The following is a 27070-nucleotide window of genomic DNA, read 5'->3' on the forward strand; positions in this document are numbered from 1 at the left end:
TTACTAATTGATAAACCTCTTCCTAGCTATGTTCATGCACTTACTTTTTATTCCTTTGCAATGGCTAGTTTCTCTTGGAAGAATTGATTTCCGAAGCAAAAAATGCTTTTAGGGCCTCCAACGCTTTCTTCCTACTCTTTTGCAAACCAATAGAGTTTTGTGTAATATGTAGAGACTGTTTCCAGGAAAGAATAATTGAGGTAAAAGATTTGGTAATATACAGGCATGGTTTTGATAGAAAGAACACTCTAAAGGCAAAGTCATTCACAAAGACTAGACCATGTTCCTTGTCAAATATTAACAGTCATGCCGTATCCTCCCATCCGCTCGAAGAGGTGCCCTGAGATTGTTGCAACCACTGCCCCAAAAGCAACTTTGGAAGAAAAATTACATCAAAAATATTTCTCAAAGCCTTAATAGCAATAAAGACTATTTTAGAGACAATAAATATTGAGTGGCATCAGAAGTGAACGCAGCCATCTACATTAGCATTTTAGAGCATTATATGTCGTTTTCAGTGTTCTTCATAGATCTTACATTGCTACCCTGGGTTCCAGAGGTACATAAGCGCATGCGGTGGAGCGTCTTCTCGGCTAGAATCTCTTTCCGTGCTCGAATTTTTATGGCCCTGGTACCCAGCGTATTACATTGCATACTTCCTACATTGCATTTCTAGAATAGGAACTATTTACAAGTACAAAACTTTTTAAATTTGAACAGAGATTGATGTTTACTCTAGATAATGCTCCTTCCCCACTCTCCAAAATTTCTGTCAAATTTTAGATGACCCCCTCCCTCCCTGTAATGTAAGTGTTGGCGTCAATTATACACGCTCCGTAGCCAAAAGACTTTACATTGTTTCCATTCTCATCAACATAAGATGAAAAGAATTTTTGATACAACAACCGATGTCAGGTTGCAAACTGAAAGACCTGCAGCATATAAGTTTCTAGCTAATAACTCTAGAAGGCTTTCTTGACAGGATGGGAAGAAACTCGACCTAATTTTTAAGAATGTTAACTCCCGTCTGAAATGCTAGCTTAAATTACGTGATACATCAGGTTTACCTTACATTATTTCTAGAAGCAGTAAAAAAACAATTTTGAATTCGCATTTTCCTAATAGGCACACGTGTAACGTATCAGTGTCTATTAAATTGTGAACCCATAAACTTGAACAGCTACTTTGTTGTGAAAAGTTAGTTATATTTTATGAATTTCCTTGCAATTTGAAACAAATATGAACTGATTTATGTTGAATAAACCTACGTCTTTTACAATTACGATTTATTATGACACATGAGACAAGCCTTGTTGTCGTTCAATCGAAGCAAGTCTTTCTTCTAAGGATAGCTTAGTTGATGAAATAGTTTGTTCGCTCATTATGTCTGGCTCAAGAGCACCGTAAAGTTCAAGTTCATGGCCGGACGTCCGATAGTCTCCTACTTTCAAATTTTCACCTAAAGCTGCATTCAGTTTTTCAAACTCATTCAGCGTACCTTTATCTGGACGTGAGCCTATCGACCTTCGCGTGAAGCACCAATATTTACTCCAAGGACAAGTTCCATCCTCGTGCCAACATGAAAGAAAGTGTCCCATATCATCGGGATCATTTTCATGAGATAACATGACATCCTCCAGGGATACCGATTTATTATTGCTCAGTGGCTTCTCGGTTGCTCGTTCATAAATTGAAGATATCCCTCTTTCTGACAGTGGAGATTTCAGTCTGGAACGCTGTAGCTGTGTCGAAATAGGCTGCAAACTTAAATGACGTCTACGCGCCGAAATATTGGGTTTTGTATCCAATTCTTGACTCTTCGAACTGAGAGGCCTGTTTAGCAAAGGACTTCGCCTTGTGTTAATGTCAAGTCTGCTCACTGATGACCACCTACCCTCCTTATTGCTGATTCTTTGATCTTCTGTGCGATTTCCTTTGTTGATATGAGGTAAATCTGTTGAATTACTTATACTGGGCTTTTTTACAACAGCAAATTTTCTTCTCGGAACCTGAGGTTTGATCACAGGAAGACGTTCAGTTGCGTGATTTGGCCCTTGGCCTTTCGATCGTTCATCTCTAGCCTTTGATAGCATGGCCTTTGATCTCGCTACAACATTTTCGTTATCACACGGCTTTAATGACACTTCAGTAATGCTTTTGAGTTAATGGAAAAATGTGACAGGTCAAAGTATCCTTTCCTAGACAAAAAGATCAATTGTTGACATTTTTCGAACTAAAATGCTTCACGGTTTCATCAACACATCTAGTAAGCTGTATTTGCTTTTTATTATTTACAGATAAATCTCATAAGATTGCTTTCCCTTGTCTTTTGAGCTAACACATGCATCTGTTTATATCAAGTGGGCAAATAAATCCAGCGCTCCTCGCAGCATGTGATTAAGTTTGCTCATCTTGACAACAGATATCGTCATATCATTTACATCATCATCATCATCATCATCATCATCATCATCATCATCATCATCATCAGCATCATCATCATCATCATCATCATCATCATCATCATCATCATCATCATCATCATCATCATCATCATCATCATCATCATCATCATCATCATCATCATCATCATCATCATCATCATCATCATCATCATCATCATCATCATCATCATCACCATCATCATCATCATCATCATCATCATCATCATCATCATCATCATCATCATCATCATCATCATCATCATCATTATCATCATCAGCATCATCATCATCATCATCATCATCATCATCAAAACATGTTTAGCTGATACCCCAAGTTAAGGCTTGATAATGTAACAAACTAGATAACAATGAAAGAGAAAAAGCTCAATGCCACAAACGCGGCAAAACGGAGTTGTCTACGGCTACAAATTACGTTAATGGCGAACATACTCGATAAAGCTACAATTATAACAATATATATAGAAGCAAACGAAACAAAAAGCTAAAAAAAGCAACAACTACAACAATCAAAAACGTTTGATATACATTATGTGGCATGCATTTTGTTTTGGTACCTAAATAATGATGTCTCTTACGACTTTCACAATGTTGACGCAGAGTTTAATATTGTTTTTGTCTTTGTCGTCAGTATTTCAGTATTTTTATATCCGTTGACAATCATAATCACTGTCAATCATAGTCATCATGATTAACATAATACAGAGATATATAGACGTTTAAGCGTAGAAGGATGAGATGCGGGGTTGTAGCTAGCGGGAGTGTAGCTAGCGGGGTTGTAGGGGGCATGATACTCCCTCCCCCAATACATCTTGAGTTGGTCGGTAAGTGAAAATGTGCCTAAAATTTTCTTTTTGAATGTTTTCGTCCGTAAATTTTTCTTTTAATGACCCAACGTCCACCAAGTCTGGAGGGTCAAGCCATGCAGCAGGTGAGATGGGCAGTGTTGTGCACCAGATCGAACGAACCATTGTAGGGTATAATTTAAATATTTAGCCAAAAACTTTCACAGAGGCAGAAAACCTTGCCCGCCTTCGTGACGCTGTTTCAAAGTCTTTCGGCCCAACCGTCCCGCAAACCATTTCGCAAGACCAGCGTATTAAAGAACTTGAGGGCCAAGTTAATATATTGCTTGCGTTGGCTAGCAACAAGAGAACCGGCCAGTTAAACGCTTTAGATCAAATTGATTATGGTAACAACTTGGGTGGTGGTACATATGGTAATCATGTTGCAAATCAAAGCTCTTTTCAAAGTGACCTCCTGAATCTTAAAACAGAGCTAATTGCTGCAATTGATCAACGTTTTGTGTCTGGCAAACCTCAACCCATGAACAGGCTTCAACAAGGTGTAAGGGAAAGCTATGCAAGGGGGCGTAATTTACGTACCACCGATGGGCAACCTATTTGCAACAACTGCTATCGTGTGGGTCATGTGGCTCGATATTGTAGAAGTAATAATAGTGGTGTTTCTGGTAGAGAAAATGCAGTTCAAAATAATTCTCGCTTTCGGTCAACTCAAAACTTTCAGCAGGACAGATCCGGTACAAATTATTTAAACGAACAAGGGCCTTCTCGTTGGGGGAATTGAAGGAGGCCCAAACGGTTGAAAAGCAAATGAAGCCCCCGTTTTGTGAAAAAGCTGATTCGTCTTTCGAACAATGGGTTAATAAACGAAATCGTTTGACTAGTGCCAAGTTTCAATTAGAAAAATCTTTAAATGACATTGATATCGAGCCAAGAAAGGGAACCTACGCAGTACCGTGCTTACTAAACGGGACATCGTCAAGTGACGAATCTTCAATACTTGGAAATGTCTTAATTTGGGGATCAGTTGAAAATGAGCAAGTTAAATTACTCGTAGACACTGGCGCCGCTATTTCCGTAATTAGTGAAAGTTTTTTTAATTCTGCTCTGCGCATGCATTACTCGCTGCAGACGCCGCGTAATGGACTCGAAAGTATTCAAACTGCAAATGGTGCCACTGTTGCTGTGAAAGGTTTTGTGACGTTTCCTCTCACCATTGGTAATGAGCATTATGAATGTCAGGCCTCAGTTGTCTCTGGCCTAGCTTACAATGTTGTGTTAGGTCGTGACTTTCTGCATAAAACCCATGCTGTTATTGATGTTCCTGGCCATATTGTAACATTTAAGAATGATAACACTGTCTCATTTATAACTGGCAATACACCTCCATTGCTTTGCTCTGTCGCAGTTTCTTCTTCATTCGTCATTGAACCTCGTTCTGAAGCTATTATTCCTGTGCAGCTTTTGCAGTCGCACAGTAGTTCTGTCGCAGGCCTCGTCGAAGGTAATGAGAAATTAACCTCTCGTTATCGCCTCCTCCCAGCAGCTTCTATTTCGTGCCCAACTAGTGAAGGAAATGTCTCGTTTCGTTTGTTAAATCCTTCTGATGAACCAGTGCTTCTTCATAAAGGAACAGTCATCGGCACGTTTTCTGAACTTTTGCACACTGACATCGTTCCTTTAAAAAGTAGTGTCTCAGCTATGGATTCTGCTCCACAACATCACAGCCTCCTTTCCGAACTTGAGTCTATTAAGAATGTCGATCTTTCAGAGGCCCAGAATGCAGCTCTCTCACAATTACTTTTATCGTATAAAGATATTTTCGCCTCATCTAGCCTTGATCTCGGCCATACTTCCATCATCGAACACGAAATTTACACAGGGGATGCTCGGCCTATTAAGTCTTCACCTTATCGAGTCTCTCAATTGCAACGTGAAGAAATTGAAACACAGATTTCAAATATGCTATCTCAAAATGTGATTCAACCTTCTTCGAGCCCTTGGAGCTCTCCTGTAGTTTTAGTAAAGAAGAAAGACGGTACGACGAGATTTTGTGTCGACTATCGAAAATTAAATGCTGTCACTCGCAAAGACAGTTATCCTCTTCCTCGCATTGATGATGCCCTTGACGCTCTTTCTGGATCTCAGTTCTTTACAACGCTCGATCTGCAGTCGGGCTATCACCAAGTTGCCATGCATCCGTCTTCACGAGAAAAAACTGCCTTCGTTTCACATGCAGGATTGTTCGAATATAATGTAATGAGTTTTGGTTTAACAAACGCTCCACCGACTTTCCAACGACTGATGTCGAGAGTTCTTGCTGGCCTAGAATGGAAGGTTTGTCTCATCTATATAGACGATATTATCGTTTTTTCTTCTACTTTTGAAGAACATTTGCAAAGGCTGTCTCTCGTTTTCGATCGCATACGTCAGGCTAACTTGAAATTGAAACCAAGTAAGTGCCACTTTGCTCGCCATTCTGTGAAATTTCTTGGGTTTATTGTCTCTGCAAATGGTATTTCTGCTGACCCAGACAAGCTTGAAGTTGTAAACTCGTTTCCAGTGCCGTCCAATGTGAAGGATGTACGCAGTTTTCTTGGTCTCTGTAACTATTACAGACGTTTTGTCCATGATTTTGCACGCATAGCTTCACCTATAAATCAGCTAACAAGAAAGGACGTCAAGTTTGTGTGGAGTGCTGAATGTCAACACGCTTTCAACCTACTAAAGCAGAGTTTGTGCTCCAATCCTGTTTTAGCTTATCCCGTTTTTAGTGAGCCTTTTCACCTGTATACTGATGCCAGCAACTCGGCTCTTGGGTATATTATCGGCCAACGGGTTGAGGGTGTGGAGTATGTCGTGGCCTATGGTGGGCGTGAGCTGAATAATGCTGAAAAACGCTATAGCACCACGGAACGTGAAGCTCTTGCTGTAGTGGATGGAATTAAACGGTATCAACCTTATCTTCATGGCCGTAAATTTTTTGTCCATACAGACCACAGTAGCCTCTCATGGCTCATGAATGTGAAGGATCCTACAGGTCGGCTTGCTCGCTGGGCGTTGCAGCTGCAGCAGTACGATTTTGACATTGTTTATCGCCCTGGACCTTCCAACAACAACGCAGATGCGCTTTCACGACGATCTTATTCCTCAACCACTGTTTCTTGTCTTTCTCCGCCTATGGCTTCTATTAGGCACCCATGTCCTGCTCCTCCACAGCTCACCAAATTACAACGCGAAGATCGTGACCTTTTCGCCATTATTGAGTACCTCGAGTGTTCTCTCTTGCCAGATGATAACAATAAACGCGTACTCTGCTACTGACTGTCGACTCGTACTATCTGGACGAAAATGGGGTTTTATGTCATTTATGGACACCTAGTAAACGACATGTTCAGTCTTTATGTTCTCAGGTGGTAATTCCTGCAAGCCTTCGCCGAGAGATTCTTATTGCTTGTCACGATGAACCCACTGCTGGTCATTTAAGCGTTTTTAAAACGTATGAGAAAATTCGTTCTCGTTATTATTGGCACGGCATGTATAAAGACGTTGAACATTGGTGTACTTCATGTATTGATTGTTCGATGAAGAAGGTGTCTAGGGGTAAGAAGAAGGCACCCTTGCTGCCTATTCCTGTCGAAGGAGCCTTTGATCGAGTAGCCATGGACGTCTTAGGCCCGTTTCTCGTTACAAACGACGGCAACCGTTATATTGTGGTTTTTTCTGATTATTACACACGGTGGCCTGAAGCTTTTGCTTTGCCTTCTACTGAAGCGTCTCTTATTGCTAACTTGCTTGTGGACAAGATTCTCGCTCGCCATGGTGCTCCGAAAACGCTTTTATCAGATCGGGGTTCGAATTTTCTTGCATCTATCGTTACAGAGGTCTGCAAATTGCTCAACACTCGCCAACTTCGGACTACCTCGTATCATCCGCAAACGGACGGACTAGTCGAAAGGTTTAATGGTACCCTTGCGGAAGCGTTGTCGATGTATGTCAGCTCAAATCAGAGGGATTGGGACCGCCACCTGCCATTGGTGCTTTTCGCTTACCGTGTCTCGCCTCACGCTACGACCCACGAATCGCCGTTTTATCTTTTATATGGGCGAGAGCCTCGTCTGCCAATTGATGCGTCTCTTATTTTGCCTTCGACAGCAAAACTCTCGTCCTCCGTTGCAGAACACCGTGCTCGCATTGTCGAAAATCTGGAAAACGCCCATCGCATAGTTAAGACAAATACAGAGTTGACTCAACAGCGCATGAAACACTACTACGATCAGAACAGTGCGCCAGTCTCCTTTGATATCGGATCCAAAGTCTGGGTGTACACCCCAAAAACGAGAAAGGGTCTTTCCAAAAAGTTGGCCCATAACTACCACGGACCATATCGCGTTGTCAAGAAGTTATCGCCCGTTCACTTTCGTTTAAGGACACTCGACAACCGTCCAGTTAGTGTTCCAGTGCACGCAAACCGCATGAAGCTGTACGTCGATCCGTCGGACCGTCCAACCGCTGCTCCTCCGCAATGTGACACGTTCGTTGATCTCAGTGATGTGGATTTACCGCCAGACAGTTTTCTACCAGAACCTAACCCGATAGCAAAGAGTGACTCGTCTGTAGATGAGCCCTCTATCACTCGTCCCGAGGATTACTGTACACCACAGGAGATTTTACCAGTTTGACGCGTTTTCGAGCCGGGAGGCTCGATTTCAAAGGGGGAGGTTGTGTTGTGCACCAGATCGAACGAACCATTGTAGGGTATAATTTAAATATTTGGCAAACACTTTATTTCCGCTGTTAATTATCTATGTTTCTTTTGGTTGTAGTTCTTACGTGTTTTTAGCTGATTGGTTGTTATTAATAGTTGTAAAATGCTTGTATCTATAAATACGCTGTAGTAGTTTTAAGAAGGAGGCTTTTTGGGAGAAGCATCTTGCTGTTCGTTCAAAGTACTGACAAAAGAAGTCGTTGTCTCTCTGTTCCTCTCTGCCACAAGTCGAGTTGAAAAGGGCCGTGAGTTATTTTATATATACTTGGTTGCACTGTAGTTAAAGTGTAGTATAACAGCAGTTTTCCAAAGGATAAGTCTATTTCTACTACCTAATTATTGCACACACTACCATTGGTATCAAATGCCTTTCTATCACCCCTCTCTCTAATTCAGATATCCAGTTAGTTCTTGTGATAATCTAAAATATCCGGGAGGGTTTCATCACTTTAAAAATCTTAGTACATATTGTAAAGATCTGCAAATCTACAAACATAATCCAAAATTTGAAAATTCACGCAAATATATTTCAGTTTAAGCAGGTGTGCAAATAGTTATGCAAAGAGTCCGAAAGCCAATCAAAATAAAACTTTTCAAGTAAATATAAAAAATACATGAACCATAGACATTCTCTGCATTGACAAATACCGTAAATCCTCTAATTGGTCCCTCCTCAAACCCGCAACCCTTTAAATAAGCCCCCACTGCTACCGTAAATTCCCAATTTGGACCCCTCAATTTGATGATTTTTGCCATCTGAGGTTGCCTATGGAGTTTTATTAAACGACTACAACAAATTCATACTTTTGGTAGCAATTAATTAAGTGTTCATAAAGAAATTCCTTTAATAATCTTTTAAAGAGATCTTTTAATAATGTCTTCTTAATGTCTACAATAATTTTATAAGCCCTCCACCGGTAAAAGCACCCCTCCAATAAACCCCCTCCAAAATATCAAAATAAATAAGCCCCCAGGGGGCTAATTCAGGGATTTACGGTAATAGCTAAGAAAGGTTAATGTTGGAATCGAGGATGATAAAATGGCAACTATGTGATGTGTCGTTGTTGGTGTTGTTTCTGTAGCCCAATATCAACACGTGTTGACCAATATAAGATTGGTGCATTCTGCCAAACGCTAGGATTTGCTTGTTCTTGTGTAGGTTCTCTTTTGTCACATTTCAGTTGCACTTTGTCATGTAACTAATTTCTTCCTAATACGTGCCTTCTGAAAATCCTCGAATAAGTGCTTCTCCCTTTCCCACTACAAATGAGCAGCAACCAATACAGCAAAAACTTTGATTGGCACCCCGGGCAACATAAATAACCCGGGTGGTTACCAGGGCCGTCGCGAGGCAAGGCTTGTTGGGGGGGAGGGGTGTGGAATACAAATTTACCTGATTAAAAAAATTTTGCCTGAAATTCTTTAGTTGCTGTCACAAACCTCTGCAATGCATTTTGTCAATCTAACTCTGTATATAATTCGCAACTTTCATTTTAAATTGATAATAACGGAATTTTCCTTATAGTTTTGTCAAATCTCTATATCGGAACGGGCAAAGGATATAGTTACTACCAGAGGCGGCACCATGGTTGCCGCCGAAGGAGCAGGAAATTTTCGAATTTTGATGCTTCTGGTTCCCTGGAAAATGCACTCTTTCAAACATATTTCACTAAAACAATCCTCCTAATCCTATTAAAAATAATTTTTTTTGCAAACAAATTGAACAGCAGTTAAAAACAACTGGTACAATTTCGCCGTGGTCTTGAGAAATACCATTTTGTCAGTTACTTCTAAAGCTAGGTATCAAGCAGCACTGGTTGTCAATTTAGATCTCTCTTTCCATCTTAGCATGCCTTTTGAATGTTAAAAAAAATCTGGAGCTCATAGTGAATTGCAGTTGACCGAGAAACTTTAGGGGAGATGGACACAAGACACAATTTCACCTAAAGAGGGCCTGGATTTGTCGATTTAGTGCCAACAATAAATCTTCAAATATTCAAATCATTAGTTTGTTTACCTTCATTCATATTAAGGAATGTCATATTTAACCAACGGAGCAACTAACTTTGCTTGATTCTTGTTTGATTTTATGATATGAAGGTCTCTAAAATACATAAAGCGTTTCTTCCACCGAGCGGATTTTACCTGAAATTTCCTATTGAGATACTATTGGGGGGCTGTGACACCCCCACACCCCCCGGTCGCGACACCCCTGGTGGTTACCCTCATTTCAGGTGTATCTCCGGACTCTGTTCTTTGAAGTTTCATGGTCATTGTTGTTTCATAATTCAAAAAATGCAAAAAGTTGAAAAAAATTCACGAGAGAGCATTGAGATTGCTTTACAAAGACAATAATGGATCCTATGAAGATCTTCATAAGGCAAGCAAGAACTTTATGAATATCTTTCGTCTACCAAGCCTATGCATTTGAAATTCACAAGACCATGGAAAAAGAAAATCATACAAGAATGATATGATAGAATCATACAAGTATCATACATGAAAAAAGAAAATCATGCTTTATGTTACTTTTATGCGGGGTATCTTTCATTTAAAATCAGTTCCCTGCCCGAATCTTTCTTCGAGAAACCCCTACGTCCTACATCATCATAGACCCAATCAAGTTACATTGGGTGCAAACAGTTTCAAATCTCTGGGTTCCAAGGTGTGGTATAGTTCACCAAACGAGATCAAATCCTCTGAAACTGTTTACATATTCAAGCGATTGATAAAGTAATGGTCTGGTATTCAATGCAATTTCAACGTATGTAGGTATAAAGATTCTTGAAACAGATGATAGAAACGAATTCAGCATTATGAAAAGTCAATTCTGTCGGCATAATAGAATCGAGGTAGTGGGAGTTTTGCATGTAGTAATTCTAAAAAATGTATAGTAATATAGAAAAATGTACATCATTTTAGAAATTTTGTGAATCTTTTTTCACTTTGTTATTCGAATTAGTTCAGTTTCTTTTTATTTTATAATTAGAAACCAGAATTATTTGCATTTCGAACTAAGATGAGATTACAACAGCTAAAACAACTACATTGCTACGCTCATTTTCCTTCTGAAGGTTAAATCAAGACAGTAAATTGAATATTTTGTAAATAGAAAGCTACAAAATGGTTTACATCTGTAATAACGGACTAGCTATATAATGCGCGTGAATACGCGTCTTCCCGCGGAATCTTTTGAACTATTCAACTGGCGCGGATTTGCAGATGTTTCACGTGCGTCTGAAGCCTTCTTTGAGAAACGAAAATGGCAGATCAAGTAGAATCGACAGACGATCATGAAATGATCAGCGCGCAAGAACCAGTGGATATCGAGGAAAAGCCGTCAACAGATATTGAGGAATTAAAGCAAGCAGTGACAGAGGACTCAAGTAATAGTTTTGCTGCAGATGAAAGCGCAAAGGCGAATGTAGATCAGGAGGAAGAAGAAGAATATGTTTTGAAAGACGAAGCACACGGAGAAGAGGATAATCAGAAAGATGGTAATAGTAATGCTCAATTGTTTATCTTTATTGCGTGAGTTGTCCAGAAAAACTTGTTTGCAATATGCTACTTGTTATGTAAGCCCGTCACCGAGGAACTGTGGTCAATCAAAAGTCATATAAACCAAACATGGAAATTTGGCCTAGAAAAGAGAAAGTGATACCGTCACTAAATTATGTTGTCCCTGTATTCTTCGTAATATTTTGATAGGATTCTCTGGAAAGTCAGTAACTGGCAAGACACCACAAGAAACCGTAGCTATTTTACCCAAGTGCGTGCAAAGACACGAACATAAAGAGACCAACATAGGTTTAGACTGTATTTTTCAGAAATGAAGCAAATGTTTCAGCTAATTTCATGTTTCATGTATGATCTATTAATATATGCCGACCTTTGTTGTTTTGTTGCCTGTTTCGTATAATGAAGGACAATTGTGAATTTCCTCTATACTTGCTCTAAGTTAAAAATTTTGTTGAGTGTGTTTCTGGATATCTAATTGTTAATCAACTTGAATATTTTTTGCAGATAAAGAAGTGAATGGACACAAAGATGAAAAGGTTTGAAAAGCAATATTCTTATATTTGATTATTACTATTTTCTAGAAAAATTTTATTTTCTTTGTTTCATTATTTGTAAACTTTTTAATAAGTTCCATATATGTTGAATTTTTGATAAGACAATGTGAAAAAGTATCATTTGAATTTACAACACTGGCAAGTCAAAATTAAAAGACATAAAGTAGATTTTAATTGATGTATGGAAATTTTTGGAAAAGTATAGATATACTTTTCTGGGGATAGAAAAAAATTGGGGGGGGGGGGGTGGTCAGGGGGCCTTGCTTGTCCAAAAAAACTTAAGTTGGATTAGTAAAATATTTTTAATTTATAAAATATGGCTTTTGCTACACTGATTTATCAGGGCTGCCCTCCCCAAACAAAAAGTTGTATCTCTGTCTTTGATTGCAGAGATGTTTGATAAGTCAACATCATGCCCTGTTCCCCAATACGTGATGCACACACAATTTTTCAGAAAAGACAAATCTCACTGTGGCAGAATCATGTCTTTTATGAATTCAGCTTTAGATAGGCACATTGGAATCTGTTAAATCATGATATAAATGATCTGAGCCAAATAAATGTTTTTTTCAAAAACATGTTGTTTTCCCAAAATTAAATTTTAAATGATAGGATAAAAATTTCATTTAATCATTCTATTCTGACATTACAGATAGATGTTTTGATTTTTCAGGAGGATTCTATGGGAGACACAGTAGCAAAACATTACAACAGTATCCCTGAAACTGGAAAAGAAGAAAGGAAACAGAGTAGAATATTTTACCTAAGGAATTTCAACAACTGGGTTAAGAGTGTTCTAATAAACGAATATCTAGAAAAAGCAAAGAAGTAAGTTTGATAATTTCGTTCTTCATAACTGTACTGTATATCATTATATATTTAGCTAAAATTAGTGGAAAGATTATGAAGCAACCTCAATCTAATGATGAGAGGAATTTCAATCTTAGAAGTCAACTCATTACTCTTATGTTGCCACAAGACTCTTTGTAAAAACAAGAAGTCTTGATTATCCTTTCTGTATGTGGTTTTTCTCACTTTTGTGTTAACAGAAATATATTTATATGTTCTATATGTGTATTTTTGTCTGTAAAATTCTATATCTAAATAATCTACATCAGTAAATAAATCTATATCATCAGAGCTAGAAGAAGATATGATGAAGAAATCACGGTCCTTGACTTAGGCTGTGGTAAAGGTGGGGATTTACTCAAATGGCAAAAAGGCAGAGTTGGCCATGTGATTTGTGCAGGTAACAATGTTTGGTATAGACCTTACCTCAATCTTGTTTCTGTAGAGCAATGTTCATATTAGATTTGCTATAAGGGTATCAAAAATGTTGCCCTTGTTGTGAGAGATGTTTTTGAGACTGTCAATTTAGTGCCATTCTCTTCATGCTGTTTATGGGGTTTGATTCCAACCTTAAAGTAAATATATACAGTAAGATGGCATCCTGATGAAAATGCTTCCCTCTGTCAGTATATGCCTACAATGACTGGTTTTTGTTAATGATTTGTAATTTCAACTGATTTGATCTCTTAAATGTTTTAACACCTTAGTACCCCCATAACAAAATGTCAATCGAATGGCTCAGTTGCTGCAGACCACTTATCTATAATACACAATTTACTAAGCAATAATATTATGGACAAAGTATCACATTTTAAATATTGTAAATATTGTGATTTTAAATATTAGATTGATTCAAGGCAAGATGACAGAACCTTTGAGGATTAGGCAAAAGTTGACAAATCACAGGATAAAGAATTTCGCTAGGCACACTATAAAACTTACATAGGAGCTCAAAACCTATTTTTAGAAGATAATTTAGATAACACACATCACCATTTGATGCTAGTGTGCTCAGCCCCTTTGCTTTTAAAATTTTGTGCCATATACTTGAGGCTTGAAATAAATAATACACTAAAAGTATTGCAATACCCAAATAAAAAAGGCATCCAAAAATTGTGAATTTTTGCAAACCTATAAGTTTACGCTGAAAAATTTCTCCCAAATATAAACATAATCATGCTAAACCAGAAATCAAATTCTTTGAAATTTATTGAGAATTTTGAGTTACTTAGAATTACAATATTTATCTAAGAAATGATACAATTATAGAAAAAAGATCTGGAGTGGTAAAATATACATATTAACAGGATAAGAAGCGAGTAGTTGTGATAAAACTTAGAGTAAATGGTCTTTGGATTCTAAATCTTTCAGAGATTTTTATAAGAATTATAGCACAATATCGAGAGTTGAGAAAACAATCGATAAAGTCACAAGTCGTGACCTTTCTAGCCCCAAAATTCTCAAACTCAACTTTGGTAATTTTAAAGGTACAGTAAGGCCTTTATAAATTGGTAAATAATCAACTAGCAACATGCGAGTTAATGCAGTGAAATGTGTCACAAGAATGCTGATTTTTAAAAATGAATCACTAGTTAATGAGTACGCTATAATTGACTTTTAAAATTGTGCTTTAAAAGCAAAACATACACTTTGCCTATTCATTTAGATATTGCTGAAACCTCCGTGGAGCAGTGCAAAGAAAGGTTTGAGAATTTGAAGAAGGGCCAGCGAACTGGCTACAGGGATAGAAGTGAACGGCTATTTTCTATAGAATGCATTGCAGCAGACTGCACCAAGGTAAAATCTTATTATACAAGGTGATATATCTTGAAAGAAAGTGTAATCAAAGGTCTATTGTGTTTATGACTAGCAACTTATGCCAATATCTTGCAAGACCAGAAAATTATAGGAACACAACCTTAACAGATCTATCATGATTACCCTAATTTTTTGCGAAAAATATCACACGCCACCACACACCTGGACGTTTTCAGGCATGTGGTGACTAGCATGCCTGCTGTATTTTTCCCACAAAAGCCTGAATTATGATAATTTATACATGATGAATATTCCAAGGGTAACAAAATCAATATAAATAAGGTTAATGCTAAGCATTTTACTACAGTGCTGAAGGGGACTTAACCAGGGTACTTGCTTTCCTACTTTTGCTCTTTTGACTATCCATTCTCTCCAAATTTATCAGTATATTCTATGATCATGAGTAAACACATTCATTTTGTTTGTTGCTTTGATAATTTAAGTGCCTATTTGTTCAAAAATACTTTAAAAAACTCATGCCTTCATCAATCAGAATTCACGGACACAAGTTTATATTTATCCATCAATTGAGCCTGTTATTTGACAGGAAAATTTACCAGACAAGTTTAAAAATAGTGACACACAGTTGGACTTGACAAGCTGCCAGTTTGCATTTCATTACTCATTCGAGAGCTACAAACAAGCAGACACAATGCTTCGCAATGCATGTGAAAAGCTTAGGCCTGGTGGTTACTTCATTGGGACCACACCAGATGCCTATGAACTTGTGTAAGTCTCACTTTCACTTTCAGTTTTCAAGACATGTGTATTATCTAATACAGAAACTTTAGGATTTTGATTTTGGATAAAGAGTTCATTTTTTTGTTTCTGTTTTTGTTACTTAGTCTTTATTCCTGTCTTTGATAGTTTGAATTATTTGTCAATAATCTTTGATAGTTGTTGTTGAATTTTCGTATGATCCTCTTGTTTGGTGTATAGAACAGTACAGTTTTAAGTTGCTACTGCAAGTTTCTCCTTGTAGAGCTCTGCCTATATGGCATCCAGCACTTTATGACAGACCAATAAACAGTAATTTCCAAATTAGTAAGATTGTCTTTTGTGCAACTTTTCAGAAAAAGGCTACAAAAAGCAGAAGGCAATGGATTTGGGAATGAAGTCTATAATATAGAGTTTGAAGACAAAGACAACTTTGATATTTTTGGAAGCAAGTATCATTTCAAATTACATGAAGTTGTTGACTGTCCAGAGTTTTTGGTGTACTTCCCAGTTGTAGAAAAGTGAGTAGATTTTGTATTTTCTTCCACATCGCTAAAAAAACATGTCAAATTTTGTAACATGTTTATATATGTGATAAAAAATGGGATAATAGAATTATGAAGACATTTATACAAATGGTGTAATTCGTTTTTATTATGATTTTCCTCTCTGTTTCCAAAATACTAGTAAAAATTGTTTTCCTTTTGTGTATGACTAAAATAAATAGCAAACAACACTTTGAAGATTCTTTTTCTAGAAACAATTTTGTATTCAAAAAATTGTCTGTAGATTCTAAACCTATAATTTGTGTAACTTAGTATTTTGATTTGCGCCAAATGAATTTCAGTCAGACTGATTCAAGGATGATTTTTTGTGAAATGTACCAAGCTTTATTTGTATTCAGTTAAAGCCTTCATCTCAATATCTGAAAATCCTCTGAAATTTGCATTTATTTAGACTACTTCAGTCTTTTGAGACTGTAAATGTGTATTGAAATAAGAAATTTTGTTCCTTTAAATGTTCTTATTTCCATTAATTTGTAGACTTGCTGCAAAGTATAACATGAGACTTGTATACAAACAAAGCTTTCATGAACTGTTTAATGAGAAAAACAAAGATTATGGAAATCTATTGCATAAAATGCAGGCATTAGAGGTGAGAATCTCGATTTCTAAGCAGAAAGCTAAAATTTTCAATGCTTTCAGTTGCCCTCAACCAAAAATCCTTTTACATCTAGCCTAGTATAATTTACCATTCAATTGTTATTACAGTAAATCTGTGTAATGGTGTGCACAGAAAGACAGCCGTGACCTTAAAGGGTCTGTTGCTTAGTACAGATGTAGAAACTTGTAAATTATTGTAAATATTTGGTTGAAGGTATTGCACCCAAAATTTGTTTGATTGTGCCAGGTACCATTCTACAGCCAAGGAATACTAAAATATCTGCACTAGACAACTTTGTTCTAAATGTATGACTAAGATTTGTCTCTAAAGCACTACTGCTTTTGTGAAAAAGATATCTTGCTATATATACTTTAAAAGTTGCAGAGTAGCTGTATTCATGCTGTAAAAATTGACTTAACTGATCGGCAGCTGTCATTGGGGCTTTCCGTCACTTAAGATCAAACCACTGTTCATGACAGGCTTCAAGTCATTTGTAGTTGCTGTTTGTCCATAGGTCTGTAATTTTTATTGTATTTGATAACTATTCTTATCCATTAAACATTCCAAATCCTAGTCTATGTGTGTTTGTTCCTCATTGAGTTTTTTCTCTTTCAAAAGGGCTATCCTGCAAGAAAGGGCTGGAACCTAGTCTGTGAGAATGAGGAAGCGTATGCGCATGCCAAGGATCATCAAAACGACAAAAGTGGACGAGAAAATATCGTTGTATGTCCTTTCAATTCATGTTTATTTTATCCTTTTATTCATCTGTTGTATAATGTTTTTGTAAATATGCTCCTTAATGTTGTGCAGTAAAGTATTTAGGTTTATGAGTCAGTTAGTCTTTGTAACCTCAGCAAGGACTTCACTATGCTTTCAAACGAAGTGTAGTTTGTGTCTTTTTGTTCTTGCCATGAAGCTGACTACCATCTCTACCAAATATCCTAACATTCATGCTGATTTTTTGATTATTATCTTTATTTCTTTGCAAACTAATAGTTGGCTTAATGTCTCGACATTGTTTAATATCACCAGGCTCCGCTTTTAAGATAGCTATGTAAAAGTTATGCCTATTTTTTTATTGTGAATTATACATTTTGGTAGGTGTGTTCTCTGTTACAATTTTGTATTACACACTAGAAATGATTATATATTTTTTGAGAAAATTTAGGAGGATAGTGTCTAGGAGGTTCATCAGGCAATTATTCGAGTTTTTAAGAAAATGAGGCGAAGGCTGTTTAAGGCATAATAAAAAATTGAAAACAATTTAAGATGTAATCTCTAGCCAAAAAATACGTTTATGCAGTCATTTGTGCAAAATTCAAATTCGCTTATCGCGGAAATAGCATCAAGACGAGTGTCACTGCTTATAACATTGTAGGATGGTCCAAAGTCTCCTTTATCATGAATTCTCAAAAATGCCGTAAGTGGCCACTGTTGCCATTTTGTATTTGGCTGTCGACCAGCCATGTTTTCAAAGGCTTTGTGTTGCAGTACCGCTGTTGATTGTCACTATTGTTTTAGACAATAGTCATACTTTCATGATTTGTTATTCCATTGTTAGGGAACCCTCACTGCAGACGAATGGGAAGCAGTGGGTAAGAATAAACTTTTGCTTAAAATTCATCATCCAAAGAAATTGCTCTGTTCAAAACTTTACTTGCTTCGAGTTATTTTGTTGTATCAAGGTTTTCTTGGTCGGGATTCCAAATTCGAACAGGTTAGCAACAGACAGGATAATGTGGTTCTGAAGTATCCTGTTTCAGAAAACATCTGAAATGTTTGAAAATAAATTCAACAGGTCCTCCATGATAGTTTAAAAAAAGAGCACTAAAATTTATGACCATTTATCGAATATTCATCTTTACAACTTATAATGTTTTCAAGTAATTCTAATAATTCTTTCTACTTACCTGTTTTTTTATTTCTCGTTTCTTTACTTCATTGAAGAGTTTTTGCTGGGTTATTGTTTTAAAAAGAGCACTGTTAACTGTTGAAAATATTATAATATAAGTTTTGTAGCTTGTCGCTAAGTAGCATTAGATGGTTGTGTAGATAACAGCGATAGTAATGAAGTCTGTCTCGGACACATTTGAAACCCATTTGATTGATAAGATTTCCTTTGTGCGTAGTCTCATAAATAACTCGTTGATCATTGCCTGTTATATCGACTGACAGACACACAAGATCCTTTATTACGGCTTTTATTGGCTTGATAAAGTCAAATCATATTTTGAAGATAGGTGCTAAGAGATACGTGTCTCTGGGCCAGTTACCATGTCTATATGACTTCAGAGTTTGTAAAATATTACTTAAAATCAGTTATCGCTTAGCAACCGGTCTGGAAGAGATAAGAAATTAATTGGAAAACAGTAATAGTTATGTTTCGCTTCCTCAGTCAAGACCGGATTGCTAGGGATGTTTAGTCGGTCGGTTTATAGATTCTCTTTTCCAAAAGACGCAAATGTGAAAGTATTTATTAGAACTAGCTTTCATTAGAATGTTAAAAGTGATGACGTCATAAGATTTTTTTAAAAAACTTTTACCACATGAGCAGAAAATCTGCGGGAAAATTCGTCCTTTTTGCATAAATAAAAACATAAATCTTGCACAGATTGACTAAGATATGACCCCATGAGCACAGCCTCTTTCCCGACCAAAAGATTATAATTTTATCTTGGCTCAAAATTTCATGAACCAGGCACAAACAATTGGTGATTCATTTGCAAACCTCAGGTCTTTCATTGACCTTATCTCAGCGAAATTGAACAATATCTACAGCTTGTTTGGTACGCCTAGTGGTTTTTCTTAGGGTCCCTTCAGGTTCACTAGAATCATATTTTTGCGACATCGTCGCTCTGCCACCCTATAAAAACACGATTGTTTGGAAATCTCGTTTTATTTTTTGCAATTTTTTACCATGCAATATCTTTATTGAAGAGTGAGATTATTAAAACCACTGTTTTTTCTACCTTAGATTTTATTTTTTTTCAAGGTCTTTACACAGCTTATGCGTTTGAAAAAATCGACCCGGAAGAGGAAGCCAGAAAGGAAGAAGCGAAAAAAGAAGAAGCCAGAAAGGAAGAAGCTAGAAAAGAAGAAGCTAGAAAAGAAGAAGCTAGAAACGAAGAAGCTAGAAAAGAAGAGGCCAAGAAGGAAGAAGCCCAGAAAGAAAGTTCGTAGATACCTCCTTTATCGTTCTGTCCTCGCCTAACCTGATGCTTTTCAAGATTTAAGTTACTTAAGATTATGTTTTTAGGCCCTTGCAATACTTTCAAATGAAATTTCTTGAATGTTCCGAAGTGGGAAAATACACATACAGTTAACTTGATACCACTCACACGCTTGTTGATTGGCTAATATTGATTGACAGGTGGCTTAAACCACGATGCTTGAGAATTACAATGCTTTTCCTCTTAGATCAATATTTTGAAGTAGCTAAACTTCGCTTCAAATCTGTGTTAAATCTGTCTAGCTAGCTCGGGTTTGGGCTGCTATTCTTTCTAGTAATAGCTTGGGTGCAATTCTTTCTAGAAGGTCTTAGGAAAATTCTTCTTTAGGAACTTCTTCCTCGTGAATTCATATGAGCTATACACTCGTATTTAAAAAGTTTGTCAAAGCCTAGATTTAAAATATTTTCTAATTGAGATTTTCATCACTTTTGCAGATTAGTAACTATTATTTTTAATTTAGAATCGTTGAAAAGAGCTGCATCGCCTGAGCAAGAGACTGAAGAGGAAACTGCTCCTCCGTCGAAGAAGACAAAAGAAGCAGAAGCTGAGGAAGAGCAGCAAGAAACAGAACAGGAAGAGCCTTTAAGGCCTGAAGAAGATTCAAAACCTGAAGGTGTCGAAGAAGTTGAGGGTGGAGATTGTCAGGATGCACAAGAAGAGAAGATGGAAGAAGATCAAGAAGAACCTCAAGCAGAAGCTCAGAATGAAGAAGAATCGTAATTTATTATGGACATTTTATGCAACATCATTTTGATCATCATGTCTGTTCTTCCAACAGGTCTCAAGTGGGTTACATTGTTGATACTGCCAAGTTTTATTTTCAAGGAGGCTTTGAAAGTATTATAAAATACATAATGTAGGATAGAAAAAACGTACTTTAAAGTTTTTTATGTATACATTTCATGAATTTAAGACAACACATTACTTTTTCTGTTGTTACCTATTAATTTGAAAAAAGTTTGTTTCTCGTCGTCGTCATTGCCGTCATCATCAGCCATCAACCATCGTCAGCCATCATTCACCACCACCTATCCGTCATCATCAGCCATCAATCATAATCAAACTTCATCAGTCAACAATCGCCGCCAATCATCATCGTCATCAACAGTCATCAATCATCGTCTGTCACCAATCATCATCAGCCATCAATCATGATCAAACATCGCCAGTCGAAAATCACCGCCAATTATCATCGTCATTATTAGCCTAATCGACATCAGCACTAATTTAATAAAAAAGTCTCTAAGACGCCACATTCAGCCATTTATAGTTCCTCAAAGTGTTTTAATGCTTGCTTGCATCTCGGCCTGAGACAGTGTGTTCTATTATAGGGGAGCATCTTGGGAACTGTTCCTATCGTCTCTAAATCCTTTTAAGGAAAGTCCATTACTTTTTCTGGAATCAGTTCTCTAGACAAAAGTTTGTATCCATATATTTTGCAAGCTCCTAACATGATTATACGTTTTGATCGTTGCTCTACGGTCAGAAATTCGATGAGAGACCTGGCTTTGCCATGTCAAATAATTTTGCAATCAAAAATGATGTCTAGAAGTTCATCAGGCAAAATTGCAATAAAAAGAGTTTCGCTGTATTTTCTCTTCGTGATTCAACTACATAATTAAAGTTCACCTGTCTTTCTAATCTTCATTCTTGAGCCAATAATTTGAGCTAATAGTTTTTTCCTGAATGACCAATTTTATTTTCCCGAAAGCACTGAAAAGACCATGCTTTCCCATTAAATTTTTTCACTTTATTTCTGAAATAACTATCAGATCTCCGTGTCTGAATGCAGCTGTCAAAATTTTCAACCATGACATTGTGCCATCCATTAACCCTCATGAAGAACGTCAAACAGGATACCAGATCATGGTTTTTGAGGTTTTTGTTCCCTGGAGACTTTTTCATATGGTATTGCCTTCTTGTCTGCCAATGTCAGTGTTATGGTGAAATGTTAACTAATTAAAAAAACACGGTTCCTTTAGCCAGACTTCTTTGACAATTCTTTCATGCTCTCTATTTCAAACATTTACGTAGAAAAGTCGTTTGTTGGATTTAATTGTATTTCAATATTAACCCAGAAAAAAAAAATTTCATCGTCAGTTTTTTTATTTCTCTTGAAGTCGAGATTTTCTAAAGAAAGCAGGCAAGGTGGTATATATTCCAGAAAAATTAGAAAATGTAATCATTCTTTCACTCAATCGCCTAATATTCAATTGGTATCTCATTAGCTATTTCGTGGGGCAAATCATCCCCAAAAAATTTCGTTCACCACTGGTGGAAATTATATTGTTTATCTAAAGTTTCATAGAAATCCTTTGGTTTCGTGGAAATCTCGTACTCTATTTGCAAAAGTTTTAATGCATATAGCAAATTTACTTCGTATCAGCCACGTAGCTGCAGGGGGCACGGGCGTCACTTCATACTTTTTGTTGGATGCATATTTGCCCTGCAGAAAAAATATTGCCCTGCAGAAGTTGGAAATGTTGGGAACTGGCCCTCAGTTCCCGTAACACTGAAATACCGTACACATAAACACTAACACACAAAATACGGTAAGTTGTTCCGCCTTAGGTCCTTGCTCAGTGTGTCCACAAGTTCATCGATGTGTTTGCCCAACCTTAGGGAGAAGAGCAAGAGAAAGTTTTTTAATGAGTGAGGCAATCCTCCATCCTGGATTCAAAGAGCATGTGCTCATTTTTTACACCACACTTTCGATATACACACTAGCATTTCATAAGATAAGGGTATAAAAGCTTCCCTCAATGCCATTAAAAATCATTATGGGGAAACTAGCCCGCTGCATACAAAATACAACAGGTGATTTTTATTCTCAAACAAAATTATATAACCTCTACACTCTCTTTTTGAAATAACAATTTTATAAGAACACGAGCTTCAAAATTAGTCAAAAATTGAAAACAAATTAAAAACAATCTGAGGCTGAGCTACCGTAGAATGTAACTTTGAACAATGTTTCATGAGGAGTTTTTTGCCATCTTGGGATGCTTTTCGGTGAATATTCCAACATGGCGGCAAATGAACGTTTTCTCACGCACTTTGTTGGCAAAAGAGGCCCGGACACCTCCCTAGAGTGAAAATTTAGCTATCGCACCGCTTATACCCTATAAATTTAAGAACAATTTCTACTTCATTTCATTGGTAGTCTGTATCATTTTTCTTTTGGAGTAGACAAATGACAAGCATAACCTACTTTCTTGTTACAGTTACATAAGAAAAACAACAAAACAGATTCGTTGGTAGAAAACATTTTCCCTGCAAAAATCAGTTTTGCCCTGCGAAAAGGTCCTACTTTCGTGGCTGGGGGGAGGTGAACCAACCCATACCCCTTCACGTGACGCCCCTGAGCCGGCATCTATAGCTACGTGGTTGCTTCGTATCACTTGTGATTGTTATTTGTATTGAAACAGTTACCAATTGCATTCAGATTGTACTTTGTGTATAATCTCATTGAGTTGTGTATAAAAACACTCTTGAGAAATACACATGCCGTAATCGTTCTCCACTGAATACGAGAAAAACAACTTAGAAAAGTCTTTCTCGTTTTGTAGTAAAAAAATCATGGATGCAAAAATGTTTTACAGCAATAATTAATTAGAAGAGAATTATAATTAGTCGTGTTTATTCTTAGAGAGAATTAACGGACATAAATCAATGCATGTTTTAGAAGTAACTTCGAATTCCATTTTGCTCACATAGGAATCTATCTGTGCCCAAAGAAATAATTGTTTGGTATGTCTGGTAGTAAGGAGCCACTTCATCTTTTTTCGCCTATTTACGAAAGTTGAATTAACCAATTTTATATCTGTTGATTCCCACTTTTGGTTTTTGCTACTTATAGAAATTTTCGATTTCACCTCAGCACAAGTTACACTGCCATACTACAACGCAAAGGATCCTAAGGGAGTCACTTGAACTTTTTATAAACAGGAGAACATCAAAACACGTAAAGCATCAAAACAAATTTAAAAGAGTATCGTATCATATGTATACCATAAGTATCAATTAAAAAGTTTATGTGGGACCCAAAAATGTCAAAATAAAAGATTTTGTCGCTGAGTACATAAGAAGCTATTAGCTATAGTAGCTTAGATAGTTTCTTTTAATTCTCAGTTTAAACAACATCTATTCCATCACATCAGACTTTAGAAGAGAGATACACAATATTATACAGATCCAGCTAATGAATTCGGTTCAGCATTTGATGGAACATTAAAATTTTTATTGATTTTGTTATGTGCTGGTTGAACCAAAAAGTATCATAGAGGTGTCATGTTAAATCAGGTACCAAAAAGTATCAGATAAGAAGGAAAATTCTTACCCATGATAATCGGATAGATCCCCCCGGTATATAAAACGCTCAAGTGACCCCCTGGTCTTTGAATACATTATGTAACTCTATTCACCAGACTCTCTTCTGTTTCATCATGTTTTTCTGTCCCTTAATAGTACTCATTTTGATTCGCAAGGTAAGTACCAAATATTCCCTGCTTTTTATATGGCTCAGTAATTCCTCTCTTGCTTTCTGGTCCAGAGCCTCCAGCCAGTCTTTTCACCATTTCGTCAATCTTAGCAGCTCTATCTTCACTTGGTAGATCTTTGAATCTCTTTGATTCTACAACCGTCACCCTGTCTGGGTCACTCCGTCCGGTCTTATCCTTGCTACGGGCAAGCCTTTCCGTCAGTGAATCGATCTCTTCTTGCGACATCTGACGATCGTTTTTTGGCTTTGAGCCAGATTCCTTCCGTTGAGCCGGATCTTTCTTTGTCTTGTGCAATCGATCAACAATTTGATCAACTTCTTCTTGGGGCAACTTTTTCGTCTCCTTCTTTGTTTCCTCGTTTTTGCTTTTGGTATTTTTTGTTTTTGTTGTATGCAGTCTATCAACAACACCACTGACTTGCTCTTTATCCATTTGCTTATCTCCGTAGACTTTCCCACCACTTTTTTCTCTGCTGTTATTTTTGCCGGAATCATTGTTACTGGTTTTTTCGCTTTTAGTTTTGCTTGTATTAGCTTTCTGGTGATCCTTCTTTGAGCTTGCACCACTTTTTTTAGAGTTCGCTTGATTTTCTTCCTTCTTTTTATTCGCATGGCCTTTCGGTTTTTTTGATTTCTCATTAGTTGCCTTTTCTTCCTTTTTGGAACTTTTCTCATTTTGGACATTTTCTTTATCACTCTCGTTGGCAGAATCCTTTGCGCCAGAATTTTCAGTCTCATCATTTCCTTCTTCTCTCTTATCACCTTCCTTATCCATCTCCTCATTTGTACCTTCCGTCTCTTTCACTTCATTTCCATCGCCATCTTGGGTTTCTTCTTTTGAATTATTGTTCTGTTCCGTATTCATCACTTCGCTTGCACCTTCCACTTCCTTTGTCTCTTTTTCATCTTGAGGCTCGTTGCCTTCAAATTTCTCGTTGTCATAGTTACTTTCATTTTTGGTCTGCTCCTCCTTAAAGTCCTCAGTTTCTTTCCTTGAATTTCCCGATCCGATTTCAGCGGCTGGTTCTTCAACTTCAGCTCCAGTTGCATGACTCTCAGAACCTGTTTCTACCCCAGCGTCATCATTTTTTGCATCATCACCTTCTCCCCCTTTATCATGCTCCTCCGCACTGACGTCTCTCCCTTCCTCTTTCCCTTCATCTGCAGCATCTGTATGGAGTTTATTTTCACTTTTATCACCTTCATTGTTCTCCGTCTGCTCAGATTCTTCTTTGGGATCTTGCGTCTTAGCTACTCCTTCAATATTGTTGTCCATTTTTTCCCCAGGGTTATCTTCTTCATTGAGGTTTGCGACTCCATTATTCTCCTGTGTCTCAGTTTCATCGTTAGCATTTTTATTTTCTTCGCTCATCTTTTCTTCATCTTTAGTTGTTTCATTTATTTCTTTATTGTTAATAACATTGTCCTTTTTGGTACCATCCTCTCCGGACTCCGTAACAGGATCATCTTCTTTCTGCTCAACCGCTTTACTAGCTTCCAGATCAGGCTCACTTGAGCTTCCTTTTACAATCTCATTTGCTGTTGTTTTTTGCGATTCACCAATTTTCGAGTCATTTTCACCATCTTCTTGGACATCCTCATTGCTAGTACCGATATTTTGGTTCCCATTTTTGTCACGATCTGCGATTATCTCCTGCTTTTCTTGAACCACCGTTTCAATGTTTTCATCCTTCCCTTGCTCGCTAACATCACCGCTTTCACGAATGTCAGACCTACTTGTCGAATTCTTCTGCTGGACTTCTTCACTGGTCTCTCTCATAACTGAATCTTGAGGTGCACACAACTACCTTTGCGTACTACTGACAGAACTAAGAGCTTCCGTGGCGAAAATCGTTTTGTTTACACCAGCCTGGTACTTAGTTGCCAAAACAAGAGGATTCTTGCTGATTAAGACAGTTATTTAATAATTAATACCAGTTCAGTCTGGGTTTGATTCCCATTCATTCATTGCTATGTCTGTATCAAGGCTTGGTTACCGGCCTTTAATTATTAACAGTGAAGCATTGGGAAGTTCTCTTCTGTTTTCATCTCCAAAACCTTGTGGGTCCGTCTCAAGAGGATTAATTGTATTGTAATGAATTTCGTATTTATTGCTCATTGGTGCATCCATATTCAATTGTCGTGGTTGCTCCTTATTCACGATTCAGGCTGATAATTCAGATGTGAATCTGAATGAGCCGGCTTGGCAGGTTCTATTAAAGCAATGCACTGTGGTCTTAATTTGCAATTCTCAACCAGGATCCTAGCAGCTTGACTTTGATCTAAGCGCCCAAATCAACCCTGGATATAAAAATTGTAGAAGCCACGGTGAGCTAATTGGAGTTCTACGAGCCTCCTCGTGGCATCGAGGTCACTGTGCTAAACACAAATTATTACGAGTGGGTCGAATCGCATGAACAGAATATATCGCATATCTGAATGTTATAAACTGTGCTCAGCACAGTAGGCCTCGTTGCGAAGAGAAGGCGAAGTATAAACTACGGTCTTGTCCAATATACATTAGGAAGAAGTCAAGAGAAAGGGGATTATTTTAATTCTAATTACTAGACACTGAGGCTCTGACACCCAGATTAACCTCCCTTTGTCGATTCTCAGATCAGAAAATCGCCAGGATAATCATAGAAAAATTAACAGCATAGCTCGTTAAATTTTGAGGTTGTATAA

At 37.3% G+C, this 27070-nt stretch overlaps 2 protein-coding genes across 2 annotated transcripts; one reads left to right on the top strand and one right to left on the bottom strand.

The window, feature by feature from the left end:
• Nucleotides 1-460: 460 nt before the first annotated feature.
• LOC135690959 (uncharacterized) lies at nucleotides 461-27070 on the bottom strand. The gene is made up of 2 exons (XM_089113696.1): nucleotides 18565-27070; nucleotides 461-2198 (listed from the first exon to the last, which is right to left on the bottom strand). Exon 1 carries the CDS (start codon nucleotides 26163-26165, stop codon nucleotides 24345-24347), a length of 1821 nt encoding a protein of 606 aa, XP_088969822.1. The 5' UTR covers nucleotides 26166-27070; the 3' UTR covers nucleotides 461-2198; nucleotides 18565-24344.
• Nucleotides 11253-20801, top strand: LOC135690788 (mRNA cap guanine-N(7) methyltransferase-like). The gene is made up of 12 exons (XM_065208447.2): nucleotides 11253-11530; nucleotides 12057-12088; nucleotides 12780-12934; nucleotides 13246-13355; nucleotides 14622-14752; nucleotides 15321-15502; nucleotides 15847-16011; nucleotides 16534-16645; nucleotides 17273-17377; nucleotides 18216-18249; nucleotides 19647-19826; nucleotides 20345-20801. Exons 1-12 carry the CDS (start codon nucleotides 11296-11298, stop codon nucleotides 20602-20604), a joined length of 1701 nt encoding a protein of 566 aa, XP_065064519.2. The 5' UTR covers nucleotides 11253-11295; the 3' UTR covers nucleotides 20605-20801.

This window comes from Rhopilema esculentum, chromosome 4 (genome assembly GCF_057945365.1).
Source record: "Rhopilema esculentum isolate cy_ngs chromosome 4, ASM5794536v1, whole genome shotgun sequence".
NCBI lineage: Eukaryota > Metazoa > Cnidaria > Scyphozoa > Rhizostomeae > Rhizostomatidae > Rhopilema > Rhopilema esculentum.

Excerpts from the sequence above, each read along its gene's own strand:
- LOC135690788 (XM_065208447.2), top strand. The coding sequence starts at position 11,296 with ATGGCAGATCAAGTAGAATCGACAGACGATCATGAAATGATCAGCGCG. Across the intron at positions 13,356-14,621 it reads TGGCCATGTGATTTGTGCAG|ATATTGCTGAAACCTCCGTG; the intron begins GTAACAATGTTT and ends CTATTCATTTAG. Across the intron at positions 16,012-16,533 it reads TACTTCCCAGTTGTAGAAAA|ACTTGCTGCAAAGTATAACA; the intron begins GTGAGTAGATTT and ends ATTAATTTGTAG.
- LOC135690959 (XM_089113696.1), bottom strand. The coding sequence starts at position 26,165 with ATGAGAGAGACCAGTGAAGAAGTCCAGCAGAAGAATTCGACAAGTAGG.